This window comes from Denticeps clupeoides, chromosome 18, assembly GCF_900700375.1.
Source record: "Denticeps clupeoides chromosome 18, fDenClu1.1, whole genome shotgun sequence".
Taxonomy (NCBI): Eukaryota; Metazoa; Chordata; class Actinopteri; order Clupeiformes; family Denticipitidae; genus Denticeps; species Denticeps clupeoides.
In genome coordinates this window covers 12,439,491-12,458,649 of record NC_041724.1, presented here as the reverse complement: position 1 = coordinate 12,458,649, position 19,159 = coordinate 12,439,491, and the positions used below count along the sequence as shown (strand labels likewise).

General features: G+C 46.4%; 2 protein-coding genes across 3 annotated transcripts; one reads left to right on the top strand and one right to left on the bottom strand.

Annotated features, from left to right (window-relative positions):
- Positions 1–1,739: 1,739 nt before the first annotated feature.
- clic2 (chloride intracellular channel 2) lies at positions 1,740–6,304 on the bottom strand. The gene is made up of 6 exons (XM_028960691.1): positions 5,981–6,304; positions 4,979–5,088; positions 4,329–4,454; positions 4,143–4,243; positions 2,894–3,075; positions 1,740–2,456 (listed from the first exon to the last, which is right to left on the bottom strand). Exons 1-6 carry the CDS (start codon positions 6,041–6,043, stop codon positions 2,295–2,297), a joined length of 744 nt encoding a protein of 247 aa, XP_028816524.1. The 5' UTR covers positions 6,044–6,304; the 3' UTR covers positions 1,740–2,294.
- A 1,581-nt stretch (positions 6,305–7,885) lies between these two features.
- LOC114768424 (protein eva-1 homolog C) lies at positions 7,886–18,450 on the top strand. 2 transcript variants are annotated; one of them, XM_028960689.1, is made up of 9 exons: positions 7,886–7,981; positions 12,534–13,041; positions 14,704–14,909; positions 15,194–15,317; positions 15,800–15,952; positions 16,968–17,111; positions 17,417–17,488; positions 17,711–17,791; positions 17,939–18,450. In XM_028960689.1, the coding sequence occupies exons 2-9, from the start codon at positions 12,807–12,809 to the stop codon at positions 18,322–18,324; spliced, it is 1,401 nt and encodes a 466-aa protein (XP_028816522.1). In that variant the 5' UTR covers positions 7,886–7,981; positions 12,534–12,806; the 3' UTR covers positions 18,325–18,450. The 2 variants fall into 2 exon arrangements, with proteins under 2 accessions (XP_028816522.1, XP_028816523.1); XM_028960690.1 differs by lacking the exon at positions 17,711–17,791.
- The last annotated feature ends 709 nt before the right edge of the window (positions 18,451–19,159 follow it).

The following is a 19,159-nucleotide window of genomic DNA, read 5'->3' as shown; positions in this document are numbered from 1 at the left end:
CCCTGGACTGATGGCCTCTGGAGATATAAATGCGAGGCCCGACGTGCGGGTGGAAGCTAGTTCGGGCGTTGAAGTCACCTCAAGATCTCCCTCGTCATGCTGACAGTGGCTCTGTTCTACGTTCTGACCGTGGCGTGTGCGGCACAGAGGGCTCATGCCTCACCGCTGTATTCAGGTCCAGCCCTGGCATCAGAGGAAGGTAGGAGAACCCTTCTGTACTCCACTTTATTTCTCTTCCAATCATGCTTGTATAGATAATGTTGGATAGAAATGATAAGAATTGACAATTCTGAGCTTACAACATTTTAAACTGTCAGGTCAGATAATGGCCTGGTGACATTAAAAAATGTACGTTATTTAGCAGGCACCCTCAAGAACAATCCCCCTGGAGACACTCAGGGTTAAGTGTCTTGCTCAGGGTTTGAACCTGGGTCTTCTGGTAAATAGGCGAGTGTCTTACCTGCTAGGTTCTGTGTTACTCAGACTGCCAACATCATTGCCAATATTCTAAATATATTATAAATAGTCTTTTCTGTGCAGAGGTGTGCAAGCTTTTGAGCATCATGATTCAGATTTGTCTTTCTCTAAATGAAATGTTGCTCTCTGAATTGCGGTCCACGTTCTTAGCAGAGCAGTTTTCTTGGGGGTCGCCTGCATCATTATCAGCGTTCATGAGCGAGTTGTTTGTTGAGGCCGCCTCAGGCTGATAACACTAAAAGTGTCTGTGCCCCGCGTCCGCGCAGATTTACTGCAGAAACTGGTGGCCGAGGTCGAGGACGGGCAGAGCAGTGTCATGGGGGAACAGCGGGACGTCAAAAGTGTCTACCCTCACGTGCTGGAGCAAGACAGAGCCAGAGACGCCTGGGAGAAAGGTAGTGTTGGATGAAGCTTGTTATCGGGACACCCCTGTCAGTAACATAAAGGTACATTTTGTAATGTTTTATTAATATCCCTCCTATTTCACTAGATTCAAAGGAGCTTCTACACCAGGAAAAAAATAGCAATTTGGTAAGTTTGCTTATCTGATCTAGTTCTTCTTTTCTGATCATAAAAACTAAAGAATTTAGATTTTTTTTTGACAAATCAGGTGGATGGCCTGAAGGAGGTAGTCTTGAAACTGGCTGCAGCCAACCACCTTCGCTCACAGGGCTTTGTGAGGTCAGAGCCAAATTCACCACCAAAAAACAACAAGAGAGGTGAGGGGAACATCCTGATCACGTTATTGTACAGGGAGAGTCCAATTTCCCATATGAAATAAACCCCAACCATGCTATTCCATGCCTTGTGATTATGAGGATAAAATTCATGTGGAAGTGAAAAAAACCAGACTTCTCTCTATCTTCTCTCTTGGACAGCTTGCTTCTGGAAGTACTGTGTGACCAACTAAAGGCAGTCGGATCTGAATTTAGTCCTGTCAGTACAACTGCATCAACCCTCACCTGCCGCTCTCCCATTAAACAACCTTCTCACTGTCCTGTGGCAACGTGTCCACTTTTTGTACCTTGTTTTAAGGAAAGTGTGATGAATGAAGTATATTTTTTAACCAGATTGAAAGCACTTGGAAAACAAGGAAACGATCAAAAAAGATAAAACCGTACCGATGGTAGACCACCACTGTGTTAAAATGTCTTTGTGCAATAAATAAATAACACTCATTTGCATAATAACTTATGCTTATGGAATTACATATTAAAAATAAAATATAATATGGATTTCTCCTCATTCACCAATACAGTGTATGCACACACAACCCACACTGTGGGCAAATGATCATTTTTATTTTGATTTTGAATGGATACATTTTGGGTCTCTTCCTTCATGAAAGTCAAACAGTACAACAGTATACCCATTATTGTGCAAATATAAGCAAAAAAAGTGTTTGTAACTTACATAAAAAAAATTATTACATTTTGAAGGAGAAATTAAACTGTACTATTATCATATCCGACCCGCAATCAGTTACACAAATACACTATGTAAAAAAATGTGAGCATGTTTTGGTAACAAAAATAGGTAAAAATATATATTTACAATATTGACAAACTAATGAAGTTTATATCCAAGTTATTTGGGACAATTTTCAAATGATTATTAATCATTTCTATATAGTTATATAGTAATGGTTAAACTTTATTTTTTCCTGTTAATCCCACCAAAAAACTGTCATACTGGAACGCTGGAATACTTACTATGTTATTTTAGAATAAAGTGTTGTTATACAGTAGTTGAGCATGTTTTCATTGCTGTATGAATCTAGAAAGAAAATTGTCTTTGGTAGTAGATGGTATAGGTGTTCATTTCCTCTTGCCAACCACACTTAAGTAGGCCTTCTCAATCTCAACATCTGCTGGGCAGGTTTGGCTGAACTCTTCCCTCTCATTTGCATTCTTCAGGTAACGCCAGACACCAGTGAACTCAGCCGGGATTTCAAAGTCACGGTATTTTTTGGCTGCAACCTGACAAAAATGTCAAAAAATTTCATTAAGATATTTATGGATTTATCTTCAAAATGTATAAACCACAAACTGGAGCTTCTTCTTGTTACATGATGGTCATTTACATTTACAGCATTTAGCAGACACCTTTATCCAGAGCCATTTACAGTCAGTCCCCATGGAGACACTCAGGTTTAAGTGTCTTGCACATGCAGACAATAGTAGGTTTGAACCTGTGACTTTGAGGTCTTCTAGTTCATAGACGTTACCCACTAAACTACTACCACCCCACGCCCTCTCATCTGTCTTTTAAGGACTTCCTGTGCACTGAGGGTGGAAGGAGCCACTATGCCAAGGTTCAGCCCATGTGCTGGGTCCGATCCCCAAATATCCAAGTTTAAACGTATAATTCATCATACATATGTGTATGAAGCCATGCCGATCTCTAGTCATTTTACCTTGATAACATGCAGTTTGGGCAGCAGATTACAGTCAGCCAGAGTGAGGCGGTTACCATCCAGGAACTTCCTTTTGGAGACTGTGATGTTTTCTCTGGAGTTGTGGTCAATCTCCTCTGGAAGAGGGGTGTTCAGGTAGATATCCAGCCTCTTAAACTCTCTTAGCAGATTCTTCTCATGAACTACAGGGTCAAAAAAGGTCAAATGTATCAGTACAGTGCTTTAAACTTGCAATCTAAATACTTGCATTCCACTCCTCACCTACACAGGAACAGAACAGGGGAGGTAGTAGCCTAGTGGGTAACACACTCTCCTATGAACCAGAATACCACAAAGTCACACCTAACCCTGAGTGGATCCAGGGGACTATCCCGGTACTACTGATTGTAATTTGCTCTGATAAATGCCTTAAGAAATGTAAGTTATCTAGATGTCTATTCACTGACTACCCATCCATTTCAAGTCACTGATGCCTGCCTACTGAATGACGTTTGGATCTACATCCATCACCATGGCTGCCAACATGACTGCGATTCACAACCGCTGCATTCCTTCATTTCACCATGGGCAAAACTGGCATACTGCTGACTGATTAAATCCCAGCTCTCCAGAGTAAACTTTTGGATCTAACTGAACTACCCTGCAAATGGTGTAAAACAAATGGCGCGACCATCCTAGAACCCTGTCCAGCATGGATTAGTGACATTGGTTTGGTGTACTCTCATGGGGTCTGTTCCAGAATGATACTTAGAACATGTGTTCTATCAAAACGAAACCACAATGTAAATAAACGTGATTTTATAAGTTAATCATAAGTCGCACGACTGTGATTTTGGACACCCTAGACTCTGATCCATGGGTTAATATCAGGGGTTCTGCAGGAAATCGCATGCACAGACATGCTGGGTTGGCTGGAGAAAGTCAATGAGCAGTGACACCGTGTAGGGAGAACAGGAGCAGGCGAATGCTGCCGAATGGATGACGCCACGTACGCAGGGAGAGTGAGTTCAGAATGAATTCGTACCATGAATCGGCTCAGTGGAAAAAACAATATATTCTCGTAAACTTGTAACGGGTAAAACGATAATGCTGTGTAGTAGATCTCGGGACACTCAGAGACTGATAAGATCACACTACCGCCCTCTGGTACCTGACTATTCTCTAGCCTGGATAAAACCTAACCTGCTGTCTTATGTATCTTGACTGACTCTTTTCCCAGGACTTTGGTGATATGCCTTGTGTTACTTACAGTTGTTGGATGGATTGTTCTTGATATAAGCGGAGAATTTGGCAAAAATGTCAGCCCCGACATCAAACGACTCCTTGTTGAGGGGGCTCAGGTGTGGGTACCTAGGGAGTGAGCGAACGGTAGAGTAGTGAATTTCCACATTACAGTCTTCCATCCAACTGAATTATCAGCATATTGTATACTCACATGGGAGGGGCCAGCATCTGCTCCAGGAACTCTTCGATCTTGATGAAGTCCGTCTTTAAGACCCCATTGTACAGGAGGAAAGGGGGATTGGTTCCCGGAGCCAGGTCTTTTAGCTCCTCTGGCTTCCTACAGGACACAGGCAGGGAGGGGCAAACAGAAAGAGGAACGGAAAAAAACGTGAATTCTGTGCCGCAAGCTGAAGCGTCATTTGGAGAGGAATCACACAGCAATGCAGCCGGTGCTGATAAATCTTTTCCAAATTCCTGACAATGGCTCTTAGTCACACAGACGTGAGAGCAGCTAGCTGCTTTTAGGGTGGATGCCGTAGTATTTTTTATGAAATATTCTGTTCATAAAATGAACATTGTTTACTTAATAGGAAATGGCCAAGAACAATTTGTCCCACAGAAGATTAGAAGTCTGTTTGCTCAGGCTTATTCATTCAGAGGTATGCTTTTGTTAGACCCTCCCTGTTAATCAAACAGGGTCAGCACCATTAAGTGTATAGTATCCTAATTCCACTAATACTGTAATTTTTTTCAAAAAATTACTTTTAATCCAAAAGACATTACTCTCTAAATACGGATTTATTATACTCATTATGTGTTATAAATGTGTTTTTTTGTTGCATTTCAAGAGGAAGCACTTACTTCTTCATGTCAACAGTGGTTACAGTGAACTTGACTCCTTTTAGCCACAACACCATGAAGAGACTCTGGCAGAAGGGGCAGTTCCCCACGTTCTCCCCATCTTGACCAGCCTGAAATAAAAAAAAACTCACTGTAATTTATCTACACACAAACGTAGACGCGACCATCAATGAAAAAAGGGTCTGTCTCCAGACACATGAGTGATTTATAGAGGGGTGACTACAGAGGGGGTGTGGTTCTCTCGGATATTTTAGGGTTCTGCCTCAAGCAGAGGAAACACAGGCATTGTCTTTATGAGAGAGATAGCGGATATTAACAACCCGGTTACTCCTCCGCGCGCACACACCTCTTCCACATGACATTGTGTTTTGATAATAGCAGCACAAACAGACTCCCAGGCTTCCGCGGGTGGGACGGGCGCTGTAAGGGGGCCGGCTGCCACCGCAGACCACAGCTCTGTTTCATTTGAGGGTGGTGAACGTTCGCCACGTTCGCAGCTCAGGCCGGATCAAAAGATGTATTGTTGTCGCTGTACCTCAAACACTGTGTGTCCGATGTGATCTGGCTGCCGGGTGCAGTGGAATATGGTGCCTGAGTGAGTGTGTGTGTGTGGGTGGGTGGGTGTGTCTGGACAGACCCTGGGGCCAGGGGTTGTCCTGGTGTCGCGCTCTTCTGGCGGAGATAAGGCAGGCAGTGCTGTCTGCTGCGCGACCTTGTTGATAAAAGCTATGTCACGCACACACACACATCATCAATACACACCGCCAACCTCTAGGGATTTACGTAACCACGGTGACACCCCACACGAGGAGCAGAACTTTAGATTCACAGAGTACTTAATTCCAATTTATTACACAAGCAAATTAGATTTAATGTCTTTCAGTTTTGTAAGGAATAATGGCATTTTTTTGAATGGGACCAGAAGACTTCTCAGCGTTCCTTTCCACAGACATAAAAGGTGGCTTTTATGCACAGATCTCTAGTTCTGAACGAGAAACTGACCTTGATGAAGAGCTCAACGCTGGGCTCTTTGTTGGAGCTCTGTCTCAGTACCCCGCTGTCCATAGTGGTTGAGCGTGTGTTAGAAAGTCCCTTTCTGGTCAGAGAGAAAGTGTCCCCCACAAGCCAATTCACGCCACAGAACGGCGAGAACACACACAGAAAAAACTGAAACTGCTGGCTTCTCGCAAGATTGATCCAAAACGAGATCCAAGCAAAAAAACCTGAGAAATAACAGCAAGAAAAAAAGGAAGATGTCTTCCCCCCGGGTCAAGTTGGCTGTCTGTCTGAGTGTTGCTTGAGGCTATCACTTTCTGAGCACACTTTTTAAAAGTCCCAGAAGAGGGAGGGGCCGCTGCCTGGGCGTGGTGGTGCTCGCTCATATAAACAGTGTGCCAGATTCAGAGGGAGCGCTCAAAATAGCCACAGTTTCACGTCCCTGGATGTGGTTTAGAAGAAGAAAAAACCTCTTAGACGTGAGCATGACTCACATTTGTTCATTCATTCGTCTGTATAGGGCCAGAAAAAGCAGGGTGTCGCCCAACGGTTCCAGCAAGCTTGTGCCCCACACACACAAGTCGCCACTATGCTGAGTCACAATGCGCCTCCTTTCCTGCCTGGTTTAATCTGGGGGCAATGTTAAAAAAAAAAAACCTTCCCATGCCGCTGATGTTTTTTTTTTTTTTTTACCTTTTGGAAATGAAAGCACAGATTATAATTAACACCTTTGCTCTCTCAGCATAAGCAAAGCTGACAAGTAAAACTTTTTAGGCTCCAACCCGCCTTGAAAGGGCAACGTTCTTAAGACCAGGCCAGATTCAGCAAGTTCTCAGCCCATACAGTCATCAGCGACCCTCATACATGGAAAAGGTGGTGAAGTTTGGGTGGGCGTCGGGGTGGAATTTGTGTCTGAACAATTACTACTGACACAATGAGGTAACCACATGTGATGTATCCAATCTCTGTCTCATTGTTAATAAAAATTCCAACGTGACCGTGGCTGTCTTTGAATATGAAGGGATACTTCACCACAGATGTCCTATTATCTACACACCCAAGGAAATTAATTACATTTAGAGACAAATTTCCTCTTTAAATATTACACTTTAATACTTTCACAACACCCCAGATGGAATAATGTCTTTAAAAAGTCTGTGAAGAAATTCATATTTATATCTACTTCAAATATTTAAGCATGCATACGTGACAGTAAACTTGCATAGTCTCAGGAATGTGCTAGATAAAATGATGCTGTTAGTCATTATATGAACACATCAAGTGTCCCTTAAGAAAAGGGTAGTTTCATTTCTTCTTTTTGGTCTTTTTCTTCATTTTGCATCTGTTTGTGGGGAAGGGGATGGGCACATAATTTCAGGGGAGTTTAGGGCAGCACGTGAGATAGAAGTCTCTGAATTATTAACCCTTCACAGCAGAAAGCACAGATCTACACTGCAGCACAGAAAAAGTATAAAACAAGTGAACAATACGCACCTTTTTATTAAAAAATATATAGTAAAATAGTTAACTCACACATTTTGCAGTTCATAAATTACAATTCATCACATTCACAGTTAATTATAATTAATCATATTGTTAAAATTAAAGGACATTTAGATCTGATACAGTGTGGGAAAGAGGCTCAGACAGGACGAAATAAATATAATGTAAATAGTTCTTTATTCTTAACAGTTCAGCGTAGGCAGTTTTTTTTTTTTTGTGAAAAGTAGAATGTAAGAAAGCAGAAACGGAGACAGCTATTGATCCGCTATGAAACACTACTCACAAGTCGCTTTGTAGGGGCTGCTGGGATTTTCCGCAACTAATGGGGGAGGCGGGAGCAACAAAACATGCTTGAAATGGAAACTCCTCACAAATCCTGGAAATTAGTGAACAACACTCACTCCAGAACAGGAAGCCAAGCAGGACAGAGTTTGCTTTCAAAGCCGGAGAGGGAATTGCGTAAGAGCTTTTTAAGACAGCCAGGCCTTTACCACAGAAAATTGGGTAACTTCTCATCTTTTATGGAGGAATATTTCCCTCAAATTCATGAATTTGTCTGTTAAATGAGGATAACTGCAAAGAATTCTGCCAACACTCTCAGCCCTATAAACCTTCTAAATATGATAAGAGATTAGAGAAAAGATTAAGATCATATACTGCAAACAGTAATTTTCTTATTTTCCCCGGATGTGTCCATATGGAAGAATTAGTTGGAGCTTCTTTATTGATTGATAAATGGCTTTAATGATGCAACAAAACATTTAACATTTTACATTCATTTTCTTTTGTGCACCTTCAGTTCTGTTCATTTGTTATTTTAGCTTTGTCAGGATTGCCTGCAGCTGGGCTCCACACCGGAATGCAATCCGGACGCCCCATAAATGCCGGAAGTTTCCGCCCGTTCGGGGTCGCTGGCATTTTCGTGAACTTATAGTTGGTAACACTGTTCGTAATTTGAGTTCTGGCAATCGCCACACGCCTACGGGTTAGTTTTAGTTTGTCTGTATTTAAGTTAAATCGTTTTCGGCCACCGCGCCATTGTTTATTTGTATTTCTTTATTGTTTATTTGTTAATAAAACCCCTTCCCAGCATGTCAGACCTCTGCGCTTCCTTCCCCCGTAAGTCCGTAGTCGTGACAGAATGCCAGCGACCCCCCCAAAAGCGCAGAGGTGGAAAGCAGAGGAGAAGAAACGCCGCGAAGGACGCAGCGCGGCGCGGCGAACGCGGACGGCAGGGGAGAGACGCGCCGCCCGTTCTGGTGGAGCGTTTTCTCCCCGAGAAGCCGTGGTACGCGGCGCCGCGTGATGACGTCACCCCCGGGAAACTCCGCGAAACCCGGAAGCGACAACGTTGGCGGGTGAGTGGGCGGAGCGAGGACGTTGGCGTCGGCAGCAGCGAGGAAGTTACGTGGGCAGCGAGCGCAGAAGATGCGACCCCCACGATCTTCGCCATGTCGAGCCAAGAACTCTGCGCTCTGCTGGCAAGGCTCCCCGTGGACTGGGACGACACGGACGACGACGAGAGCACGGGAGACGAGAGTTGGGCTCCGCCCATCGCGCCAGTCTGCGATCGTCGCAAGGTCCGTGGGGACCCACGTCACTTCCAGGGGGGTGAGAAGCGGCAACAACGGCGGCGTTCCTCCAGCGAGGAGGTGGGCAGCCTCCAGCCCGAATGGCCAGAGTACTGCCCATGGGAGCTTATCGCGCCATGGGTCCAGGATGTCCGCAGGGTGGGCGACCCTCGGAGTCACCGGTGGGAGGACACAGATGACGAAAGCGATGATGACGTGGATTTTCGGTGGGCGGTCGGTGCCTGGATGGCTCCGCCCAGCGTGCGCGTCCGAGATCATCGCGGCGTCCGTGATGACCCATGTGACTTCCGGGGGTACGAGGTTGACACGGACGACGACCAGGATGACGCCGTTTGGGCAGTCGGTGCCGGGATGGCTCCGCCCATTGCGCCCATCCAGGATCGTCACGAGGTCCGTGGAGACCCACGTCCCTCCCAGCAGTGTGAGGAAAGCTGGTGGAAGAGGGCGACGGGAGGTCGCCAGCCAGCAACTGCGCTGCCGGGACTGCCTCGCAGGGAATCCTCCATTCCTGCTCCAGTCGCCGACCCGCTTTCCCTCTGCCCGGACGTTCCCCAGCGAAATGGCAGCGCAGCACCAGCGCCCACACCTGCTGGAGAAGACGTCCACCCCCCTCCACACCACACACCTACCACCATCTCCAGCGACGTGCCCAGCCCCGTGTGGGACAGCCCAATTGTCCCGGGACCCTTCAGTGGGGCAGCAGACACAGACGAGATCACTACCATCCTCACGTGTCTGACTGGATCAGCATGGGGCTGGAGCACAACCCTCTGGCAGCAGGGAGAGACAGACAGGAGTTTTCGGGACTTCCAACAGAGACTGAGGGCGGAGTTTGATCGGCCTGAGCCAGGGATCGAACTCTGCCCCTCCACCACATCCAGTGCCAGTCAGGATCCGGGGCAAGAAGACCCAGCACTGGTGGGCGACGAGAAGGTCGCTCCTCCCGAGATCCTGGCTGTGCCCCCTGAGGAGGTCCCGGAGAGCCCAGAGAGGGAGCCAGACGACCCTCTCTTCTGTCTGTCTCTGTCTGTGTGTGTCTGTGTGGCATATGTGTCCGTATGTCGCCCCCACTTCCCCTCTTTGTGTCCACCAGATGGTGACCCAGCAGCAGAGCCGAACCCCAGGGAGGGAGTTCCCAACCTGACTGCACCGGTCCAAGGCGAGGTGGACGAGCCCCAAGGTACCCCTAAGTCCAGCCGGGGGGGGTGCTCCCCCAAAGAATTTTTTGGGGGGGGTGCAGTTCGGGTTGGGGACTCCTCCTGAGGGGAGGGGAGGTGGGGAAGCGATGGAGCTGGGTCCTCCGGTAGCCAGTGAGGAGGGCGGGCCAGGCATGGGCCTGCGTCTGCCTCCAGAGGGGTGGAGCGCCATAGAGCCCCCGGGTAGGCATGAGGACCCAGCTGGGACAGGCAGGAAGAGGGCCTGCTTGTCCCAACGGACGCAGAAGGGGCTAGCTGGATGGTCTGGCAATGCCCCCCCCTTGGCACCAGGGCCGGGCAGCGAGAGGGGCTGCATAGTCCCAGAAGGCACCAGCCTGGGGTGCCTGGAACAGTCGCCGGAGGCTCTGGGACAATCTCCCTGCGCGGTGCAGGGGGTGACACAAGATGTGTCAGAGGGGACATGTGGAGACAGGGCCCACACGTACCCAGATGGATCGGCCCTGATTATTGTGTGCAGGTACGGGAGTCCGGGGCCGTCATGCGGGACCACGCCGGGGAGCCAGGCCGAGGGTCCGGGGCCGCCATGCGGGACCACGCCGGGGAGCCAGGCCGAGGGTCCGGGGCCGCCATGCGGGACCACGCCGGGGAGCCAGGCCGAGGGTCCGGGGCCGCCATGCGGGACCACGCCGGGGAGCCAGGCCGAGGGTCCGGGGCCGCCAAGCGGGACCACGCCGGGGAGCCAGGCCGAGGGTCCGGGGCCGCCAAGCGGGACCACGCCTGGGAGCCAGGCCGAGGGTCCGGGGCCGCCAAGCGGGACCACGCCGGGGAGCCAGGCCGAGGGTCCGGGGCCGCCAAACGGGACCACGCCGGGGAGCCAGGCCGAGGGTCCGGGGCCGCCAAGCGGGACCACGCCGGGGAGCCAGGCCGAGGGACCGGGGCCGCCACGCCTGACCACGCCGGGGAGCCAGCCCGAGGGACCGGGTCCTCCAAGGGGAGGATACAGCAGGGCAGGAGCCCTGTGGTTGCCGCCGTCCGCCCCGCCGCCTCCACTGATGGTACTGTTGGGGCTCCGAGGACGTAGCCCTTGGAGGGGGGGCTCTGTCAGGATTGCCTGCAGCTGGGCTCCACACCGGAATGCAATCCGGACGCCCCATAAATGCCGGAAGTTTCCGCCCGTTCGGGGTCGCTGGCATTTTCGTGAACTTATAGTTGGTAACACTGTTCGTAATTTGAGTTCTGGCAATCGCCACACGCCTACGGGTTAGTTTTAGTTTGTCTGTATTTAAGTTAAATCGTTTTCGGCCACCGCGCCATTGTTTATTTGTATTTCTTTATTGTTTATTTGTTAATAAAACCCCCTTCCCAGCATGTCAGACCTCTGCGCTTCCTTCCCCCGTAAGTCCGTAGTCGTGACAAGCTTATGCGTTTTATGTTGAAAAAGGGTTTGTGTTTAGGGGGTGTCTTCTGTATGGGTCTGTACAAAAACATTGTTGCTCGTTGTTCATGGCGCTATGCATCAGGTTAATACTTCACATGAAATACTCTGTATAGTTTCTGCACTACTGGCAATAAAGGCAAGCAGCCTTACTGCTGCCAGAGAAAGGGATCTAAGGTGTTATGCACATCTGGATGTTATGCGCGCTTGGGCAACGAAGCTTTAGGGAATGTAGCCCAGCCTTTGTCAACTCACACATTTTTGCCATCTTTATTAGTAATACTTTTTTTTGCATTTGGATAGGTGTTGTGGAAAACCTAGGACTACCATGCAGGTACCCCTTTAGTGTCTATGCTGTAGTGAAATTACTATCAATCTATCAGATGTTAGGAATAAACAATATTTTTTCTAATAAAGTGGCCAGTGAGTGCGTGTTTACTTAATCCCTCCTACAGGGTCAGATGTTTTGCAGGCATCCAGAACATTCCATGAAATCACTCTGTTCACATGGGGGAGTTGGTCTCCTGACTGAAGCCTCCTACTGATGGGGGGGGGGGTGTCCTTACTCACATTCGTGAAAAGAAAATGCCCTTAATCCGGCCAATCAACTTTCACTGATAAGGGTTGCCTCACCATGAGTAAAAGTGGAGTCATGATACTACAACGCACCGGCCTTATTTGCTCGTTTTGTCATTGACTCATTTGGTTACCGTGGCAACAAAATTGCAATTTCAAGAATCCAAGGGAGGTGCTGTTTTAAAAAGTGTTTCAGAAAGATTCGATAAAGGTTCTGAGAGGAAGGAATGCAAAACTATAACTGGAAAATGTATTCACTCTCTGGGTATTTATCTACCGGACATGGCCTGGCCCAGAGGGAAGGCACCGCCACTGCAACTCGCCCTGGAAATCCCTTTTATCTTCATGTGCAGTGCTCCGAACTGTGAACGGAGGAGCAGGTTTATCGCCGGCGCTGTCGTCACCTTTCAAACCCCTGATTCCTGTGGTGCGTTACTCTGCAGCGACGGCGTGGCTTTACTTTTGTCCTTAAAGACTGCAAATTCACCAACTCACAAAGCACAATTTCACTGTGTGGTATTCCTTGGCGATGGAGCTGGTGTTTGTGTGCCGTGGTGCTGTTCCCAGCCATGTACAATGGTTCCATTGACACCGTCCCCCGGCCCGTTGTTAATGGCCAGTGTTCAGCGGACAGGCAGCTGCCCCCTGCAAGCGTGAACACCTCACCAGAGCATCTCTGTGGCTATGGGACCATGCTTCCTCCACGGAGCTTTGGCACCTTTTTGTGCCCTGCGTCCTTCCTCTTCCTCCTCCTCCTCCTGGCCATGACCACGCACCGTGCACAGGCAGCGCCAGATTTCACCGGTGAGTGTCGCGTGTTTTCACTGTTTGTTTTGCTGGTCTTTCGAAGGAGGATAAATGTCTGCGAAAGATGCCTGTCGGCCATGTGGCCCTTCTGTGAGGAGCGTTTTGGGTGTGAGTTATTTATTTGATTTTTTTTATCATTTATCTTACATCCTGTCCCCGACATCTGTGTAGCATCACATTGAAAGACAAGTTTCAGGGTTTCGGGGGTTGAGTGTGTTTGTTTGGCCCTTCTCACACTTTCCAGCTCATCGTTTCGGAAGGAAATCAGAGTGACCACTTTTAACCCCAAACGCTCCAAAGACAGGAAGGTCTCTTTCTGGATTTTAGCTGCCGTAAGCAGGGAAAATGTATCCGAACAGTCTCATATTCCATATCCTTAAAAAAAGCAAAAACATGAACATGTGTTTACGAATTATAAATTCTATACAGTAAACACATTGTGGCTTTCTTTAATTGTACTGTATTCCACTATGAAACTATGAAATAATATAAACACGTGTATGCAAACAACAAAAGCATAAAAAAAAAACACTATATATGAAGCTATGATGCACCTATGCACCTAAAAGTAAAATTTATTCAGAGGGAGTCCACTGACACCCTGTATGTGTATTGTGTGTCTGACCTAGATGAGATAGTAAACTAAGAATAGCGCATTGTGTGCGTGTGTGTGTGTGCCTGGTACTGTCCCTCTGGAGCTCCTGTCAGTTGGTCAGACTGGAGAAGATGGTGCAGATGCCACACTGGGCCCGAACCCTCACCATTAGCCACCAACACCTGTTTACAGATGGACAGATGCCCATTTCTGTTCAACAGAACAATGATTTAATAGCCAGAAACGGTGAAGCTTGGCTACAGTGTTCAATAGAGAATAGAGAACGAGCAAACAAGAATGGGGCACCCCCAGCTCCCTGGAGATCTTCTTTATTCACTCATCCTGTCTTACGTTACATGCTGGTACAAACACAAGCAAACAGAACAAAGTAATTAGCCCTTTCTGGTTATAAAGGTATTTATTTCGTGACATTCGGCATTCTGATTGGTCACTGTCTGAGATTTGCTCTTCAGTTGCCTATGGTTCAGAAATTCTCAATTTACACCCATTATTCTCCACTTGTTGTCCTCTCAGTCCCTCTTCACCCACAGACCTTCAGTACCATCACATAATGTTAGAAAACACACCCAGATAAAGCTACTCCTGCTGTACGGACCCAAACTGGCCTTTGCTCTCTGAACATGCTCCCCAATTCCCTCTCTAGGTTTTAACGTGACAGAAGGGACAATGTAATGTAATAAGTAACCTGGGAAAAATGCAACACTAACAGGCTGAAGCTGTAACAGGCAACAAGTTGGGACATTTCAATTTGAATACTGGAATAAAGACAGCAGTACTCAATTAAAGGGGCCAACATCTAAATATATATGTAGTATAGCTTTAGTAGGACATATGAGCCATAGTCATAAAGTTAACACAAGAGCTCCTCCCTTGAGAGTAGATAAGATTAGAGTTTGGCCTGATGTCAGCATTTCTTTATTCCCCAACTTTATTTCATTTTAAAGCCCAGAGTGAGGAATACAGTTCTTCGTGGTGAATTTAATTTAATGCATGACTGCAGTAATGTGTTTCTTACATTATTATTATTTCTTCATATATTCAAGTCTACTTGTACAAAGTATTAAGGAACCACACAGCACATGCATGCAATGGAGACACCCTAACCGTCAAGTGCCCATCCAAAACCACCGTCTCCATCCTCTCCGTCTTCTACGGCCGCCGAATACCAAGCCAGTACCTGTGCCCGTCCACAAACCTGAACATGACAGGGGACGAGAACACCGAATGCATGTCCTCCACAGCCATTCAGGTACAAATACGCATGAACAGACAACAATTGTGTCAACGCATGTAAAACATTATGCAACTTGCAACTGACATGAATTAAAATGACTTACACTTATTCATAGAGTCTGAAGCTATTAATGATACTAATCATGGCCCTGCCCCGAAACTTCAGTGTATCGTGATGTAACCCTGTTTGTACGTCAGCAGTAGCAACTACATCGTACGCCAAGCTATTGTTCTCAGACTGTGTCACAAATGCAGTGCTTAATAAATCGTTGACTTACTTCTCTACGTGTGTATTTGCAGAAAGTAATATCAGAATGCCAGGATCGGAGAACTTGTCAGCTCCCAGTCATCAGTGCCGTATTTGGTCAAGACCCCTGTCCAGAAACCACCAAATATGTCATTGTGTCCTACAAGTGCCGTCCAGGTTAGTTAGAATGTTATTATACATTATTATTTGAAAGCAAAAATCATTTTATCCACATGGCCAGTGAAATAGATTAAAATACATTTTAAACTTTATTTCACTGGGACACCATCAACATGATTCAATAAATACGGGCCTTTTCCTGATATAAAGAAATGCACATTTTCAGTTGACATTAGTGGGTTGACCTCTGGCACACCCAGTTACTGCTGGGAGTGTCTTTAGTTAGGTTTGCAGTTGAATTTCTGCTCAAACACTTTGTATAGTCAATGTTTGAGCAGCCGTCCACGTTTGCTCAGCTGAAGTGAGGTCTGGCCTTAAAACATTTTTGTGGTACAGGAAATAATTTTTTTTTTTTTTTAGTTATCATCATCATAGATTTCTTTTCATTGACAAGAACGTTCTTATTGTGTCTTGGTTCCAGTTGAACGGCTGATCAGCGTCATTAATTCTGTGTTGTGTTTTTTTTTTTGGTATGGAAGAGCACCATCGGACCAAAATGGTGTGTGAGAACGAAAGAATGCGTCTGTCGTGCAGGAACGACACAGTTCTGGCCATCTATTCTGCCATGTTTGGCCACCAGATTCACTGGAGTCACGAATGTCCACAGGAAATCGATGTCAAGACTGATATGGGTCAGTGGCTGCGGCACGTCGGTGATGCCATCTAGTGGGGCTACAACACGCACTGAAAAGGATATTAATGAAACATCATTACCTGCAATTAAAGTCTTTGTCTCTCACACCTCTGTAAACATACGAATGTCCTTCTAGAAGTAAAACGCTGCACTAGTACAGAAAACAGCGGAGCAACGGAGCTGTGGAGGTCTTTTGTGTGTTTTGCTATGCATACACCACCAGTCAAAGATTTGGACACACCTACTCTGTGGTGGTTATGGAGACTGCGATGGAGCCATTTCGAAATAATCCGATGCAAGAATCATATTCATTGAAGTATGTTTGATGAATCAGTTTTTTCCGAGTCGCCTCTTTTTACCTTCATGGCGGCTTTGTTCACTATTCATCAACATCATCAAAGGTCGCTTCATGAGATGCTCATTAATGTGAGATAATGATAAGAAAGTGTTCAGTACAAACCTTCAGGACTGTTGGAAAACCGTCCCCATTGTCCAACTTAAGGTGGTCGCGAGAAGCCAAGAGTGTGAAATAAAGTGAAGTGATTGTCACATGTAATACACAGCAGCACAGCACACGATGCACACAGTGAAATTTGTCCTCTGCATTTAACCCATCACCCTGAGTGAGCAGTGGGCAGCCATGACAAGCGCCCGGGGAGCAGTGAGTGGGGATGGTGCTTTGCTCAGTGGCACCTCAGTGGCACATGGCGGATCAGGAATCGAACCAGCAACCTACTGATTACAGGGCCACTTCCTTAACCGCTAGGCCACCACTGCCATCACTGCAAAAGATACCCGATTTGGAGAGACTCAAACGTTTGCGTCTTTAGTTTTTTCAGTTTTATTTTGTTTGACTGATATAAAATTGAACAAAGAATTAAGAAATTTTGTTTCACATTTTTATGTCAACAAAATGAGAAAATTGCACAGATTTGTAGTGACTTTTACACAGCACTGTATTTGTGTGTACAGCATTTCCAAGTATTTGATTCCAGAATGTGATGGCATTCCAGAGTGTCTGTCCCCCACTGCCCTGAGGAGGGTGTCACGTCGGTGCCATGGCAGGACCAACTGTTCCTTGCTGGCAGATGTGCTCAGCTTTGGAGACCCCTGCTTCCCTGGGACCAGGATGCATCTGCGAGTGTCCTACACATGTGGTGAGTGAACAGGAACGAGAACAGATATGAAATCGAGCAGCATAAGGTCAAAGTTTGCATGAGAAATGAGCAGAAGAGTCGAAACACAACCGAAGACAATGGGTGGCGATTTTCAGACACAAATCGAGCATATTCACGTGCATGTTTTTTGAGGACACACATAAATTCTGGTAACAAAGAATGCAAACAAAAAAAAGGTGGATTTTATAGAGAGCGCATGCGTCATGGCATCCTATACAACTTTTCATGCATATCCCTAATTTACCAGTAAATAAATGTAAAAATGAACGTTTGCTTCTTCTCAGTTCCCAGATATCTCCTGGAGGATGCTGGGCTTGGGAATACTGACCCATTCTTAATTAGTGACTATACACATGGTAAGATGCACAAAATGCCTATTTGTCGCTCACACAATGACAGCGTTATGAAGGCAGCTAATGGCTTTTAGTGGACATGCACGTTAAAGCATTTGAAACCATTCCTCAGCACCCTCTTGGTTGCAAACTGCAAATTGCAAATTACATTTGATTGCTTTTAACTAAGGTGGAGGTGATAAGAACACAGGCACGCAGTCACATGAGGTGCACTTTTACCTGCAGGCGGCTGGTACACGGGCCCTGGCGTGTTCAGACCTCAAAACATTTTCACCAACTCTCTGGAAATCTTTGTCCAAATCCAGGGTACGTGTTTGTGTAGCTTCCATCCAGGCTAAACAGTGGTCAGGCTGCAGCGGTTATACGTCCTTTCACCTCATTCCCCATCGGCTTTTCCGATTTTACCTACATTTTGTACGCCTGCGTATCTGATACGTGTTTCTTTCTCCACAGGCCTCCCGGAAACTGTGGCCCTGTACTTCGTTTCTGGGATCTGTGCAGGCTTGGTCTTCTTGCTCTGCTTGTTCGGTTTGAAGTCCACACTGGTACGCGATGCCAAGGACCTGTTCTCTGAGCTCAGCGACGAACTAAAGGCGGCGAGACGGAAACGTCTCGCCAGCGACTTTGACGATGACAGTGACATCATCTCGGACACTTCTTTTCATCGACTTCCAAATGCATACCGGGTTGCAGACATGTTTGGCCCAGAAATGATTATGACAGTGGAGATGGTGGAACGACAGCAGGATACAGAGAAAGAAGTTCCTGATGGAGACATCTGGCCACGTGGGGACTCCAGCCCTTATGCCATAAACAATGTCAAAACCTCTTCTGCATAACATGGTTAATACTCCTGAAAAGTAATGTCAACTACGCCAAGTTAGAAACTCTAAATTCCAAATGTGTAATTCACTAGGACTTGTTTGTGATACCTACAGTAGGGCAGCAATAACATGTATTTCAAAATGAGCTTTTCAGAATTATATTAAAGTCTGATTTTGTATTTTTATTGCAACTGTAGCTTTTAGAAACACAATAAAATCAATTTTAATAAAATATATTTTGTATTTTTTTTTAACATAAACCACAAATGTTGAATTGATACATTTCTTTTAAAATAACCAATCTCGGGAGTATATGAAGATATGACAACTTGACCATTTACATTTAAAGCAGACGCCCTTATCCAGAGCGACTTACAACATGCTTTCAAGTTACAATCAATGAAGTGTCAGTTCTGGTTCATTAGGACCCTCAACTATGAATACAATCTTTTTATTCACTCTTGTTGTAGTTTCTATACATACGTCAGACAATAAGAAGGTTACAAGTTAATCTAAATATTCTTTAAAGAGGAAGGTCTTGAGCTGTCGTTTGAAGGTGCTCAGTGACTGAGCTGTTCTGACCTCGAGGGGAAGTTCATTCCACCACCGAGGGTCCAAGACAGAGAAGAGTCTAGATGAGCGTCTTCCTTTCACCTTCAGAGATGGAGGGACCAGGCGAGCAGTACTGGAGGCTCGGAGTATACGAGGTGCAGTGCGAGGTGTAATAAGGGCTGTGAGGTAGGATGGTGCTGCTCCATGTTTGGCTTTGTAGGCCAGCATCAGTATTTTGAACCTGATGCGTGCAGCTACTGGGAGCCAGTGGAGGGAGCGTAGCAGAGGGGTGGTGTGG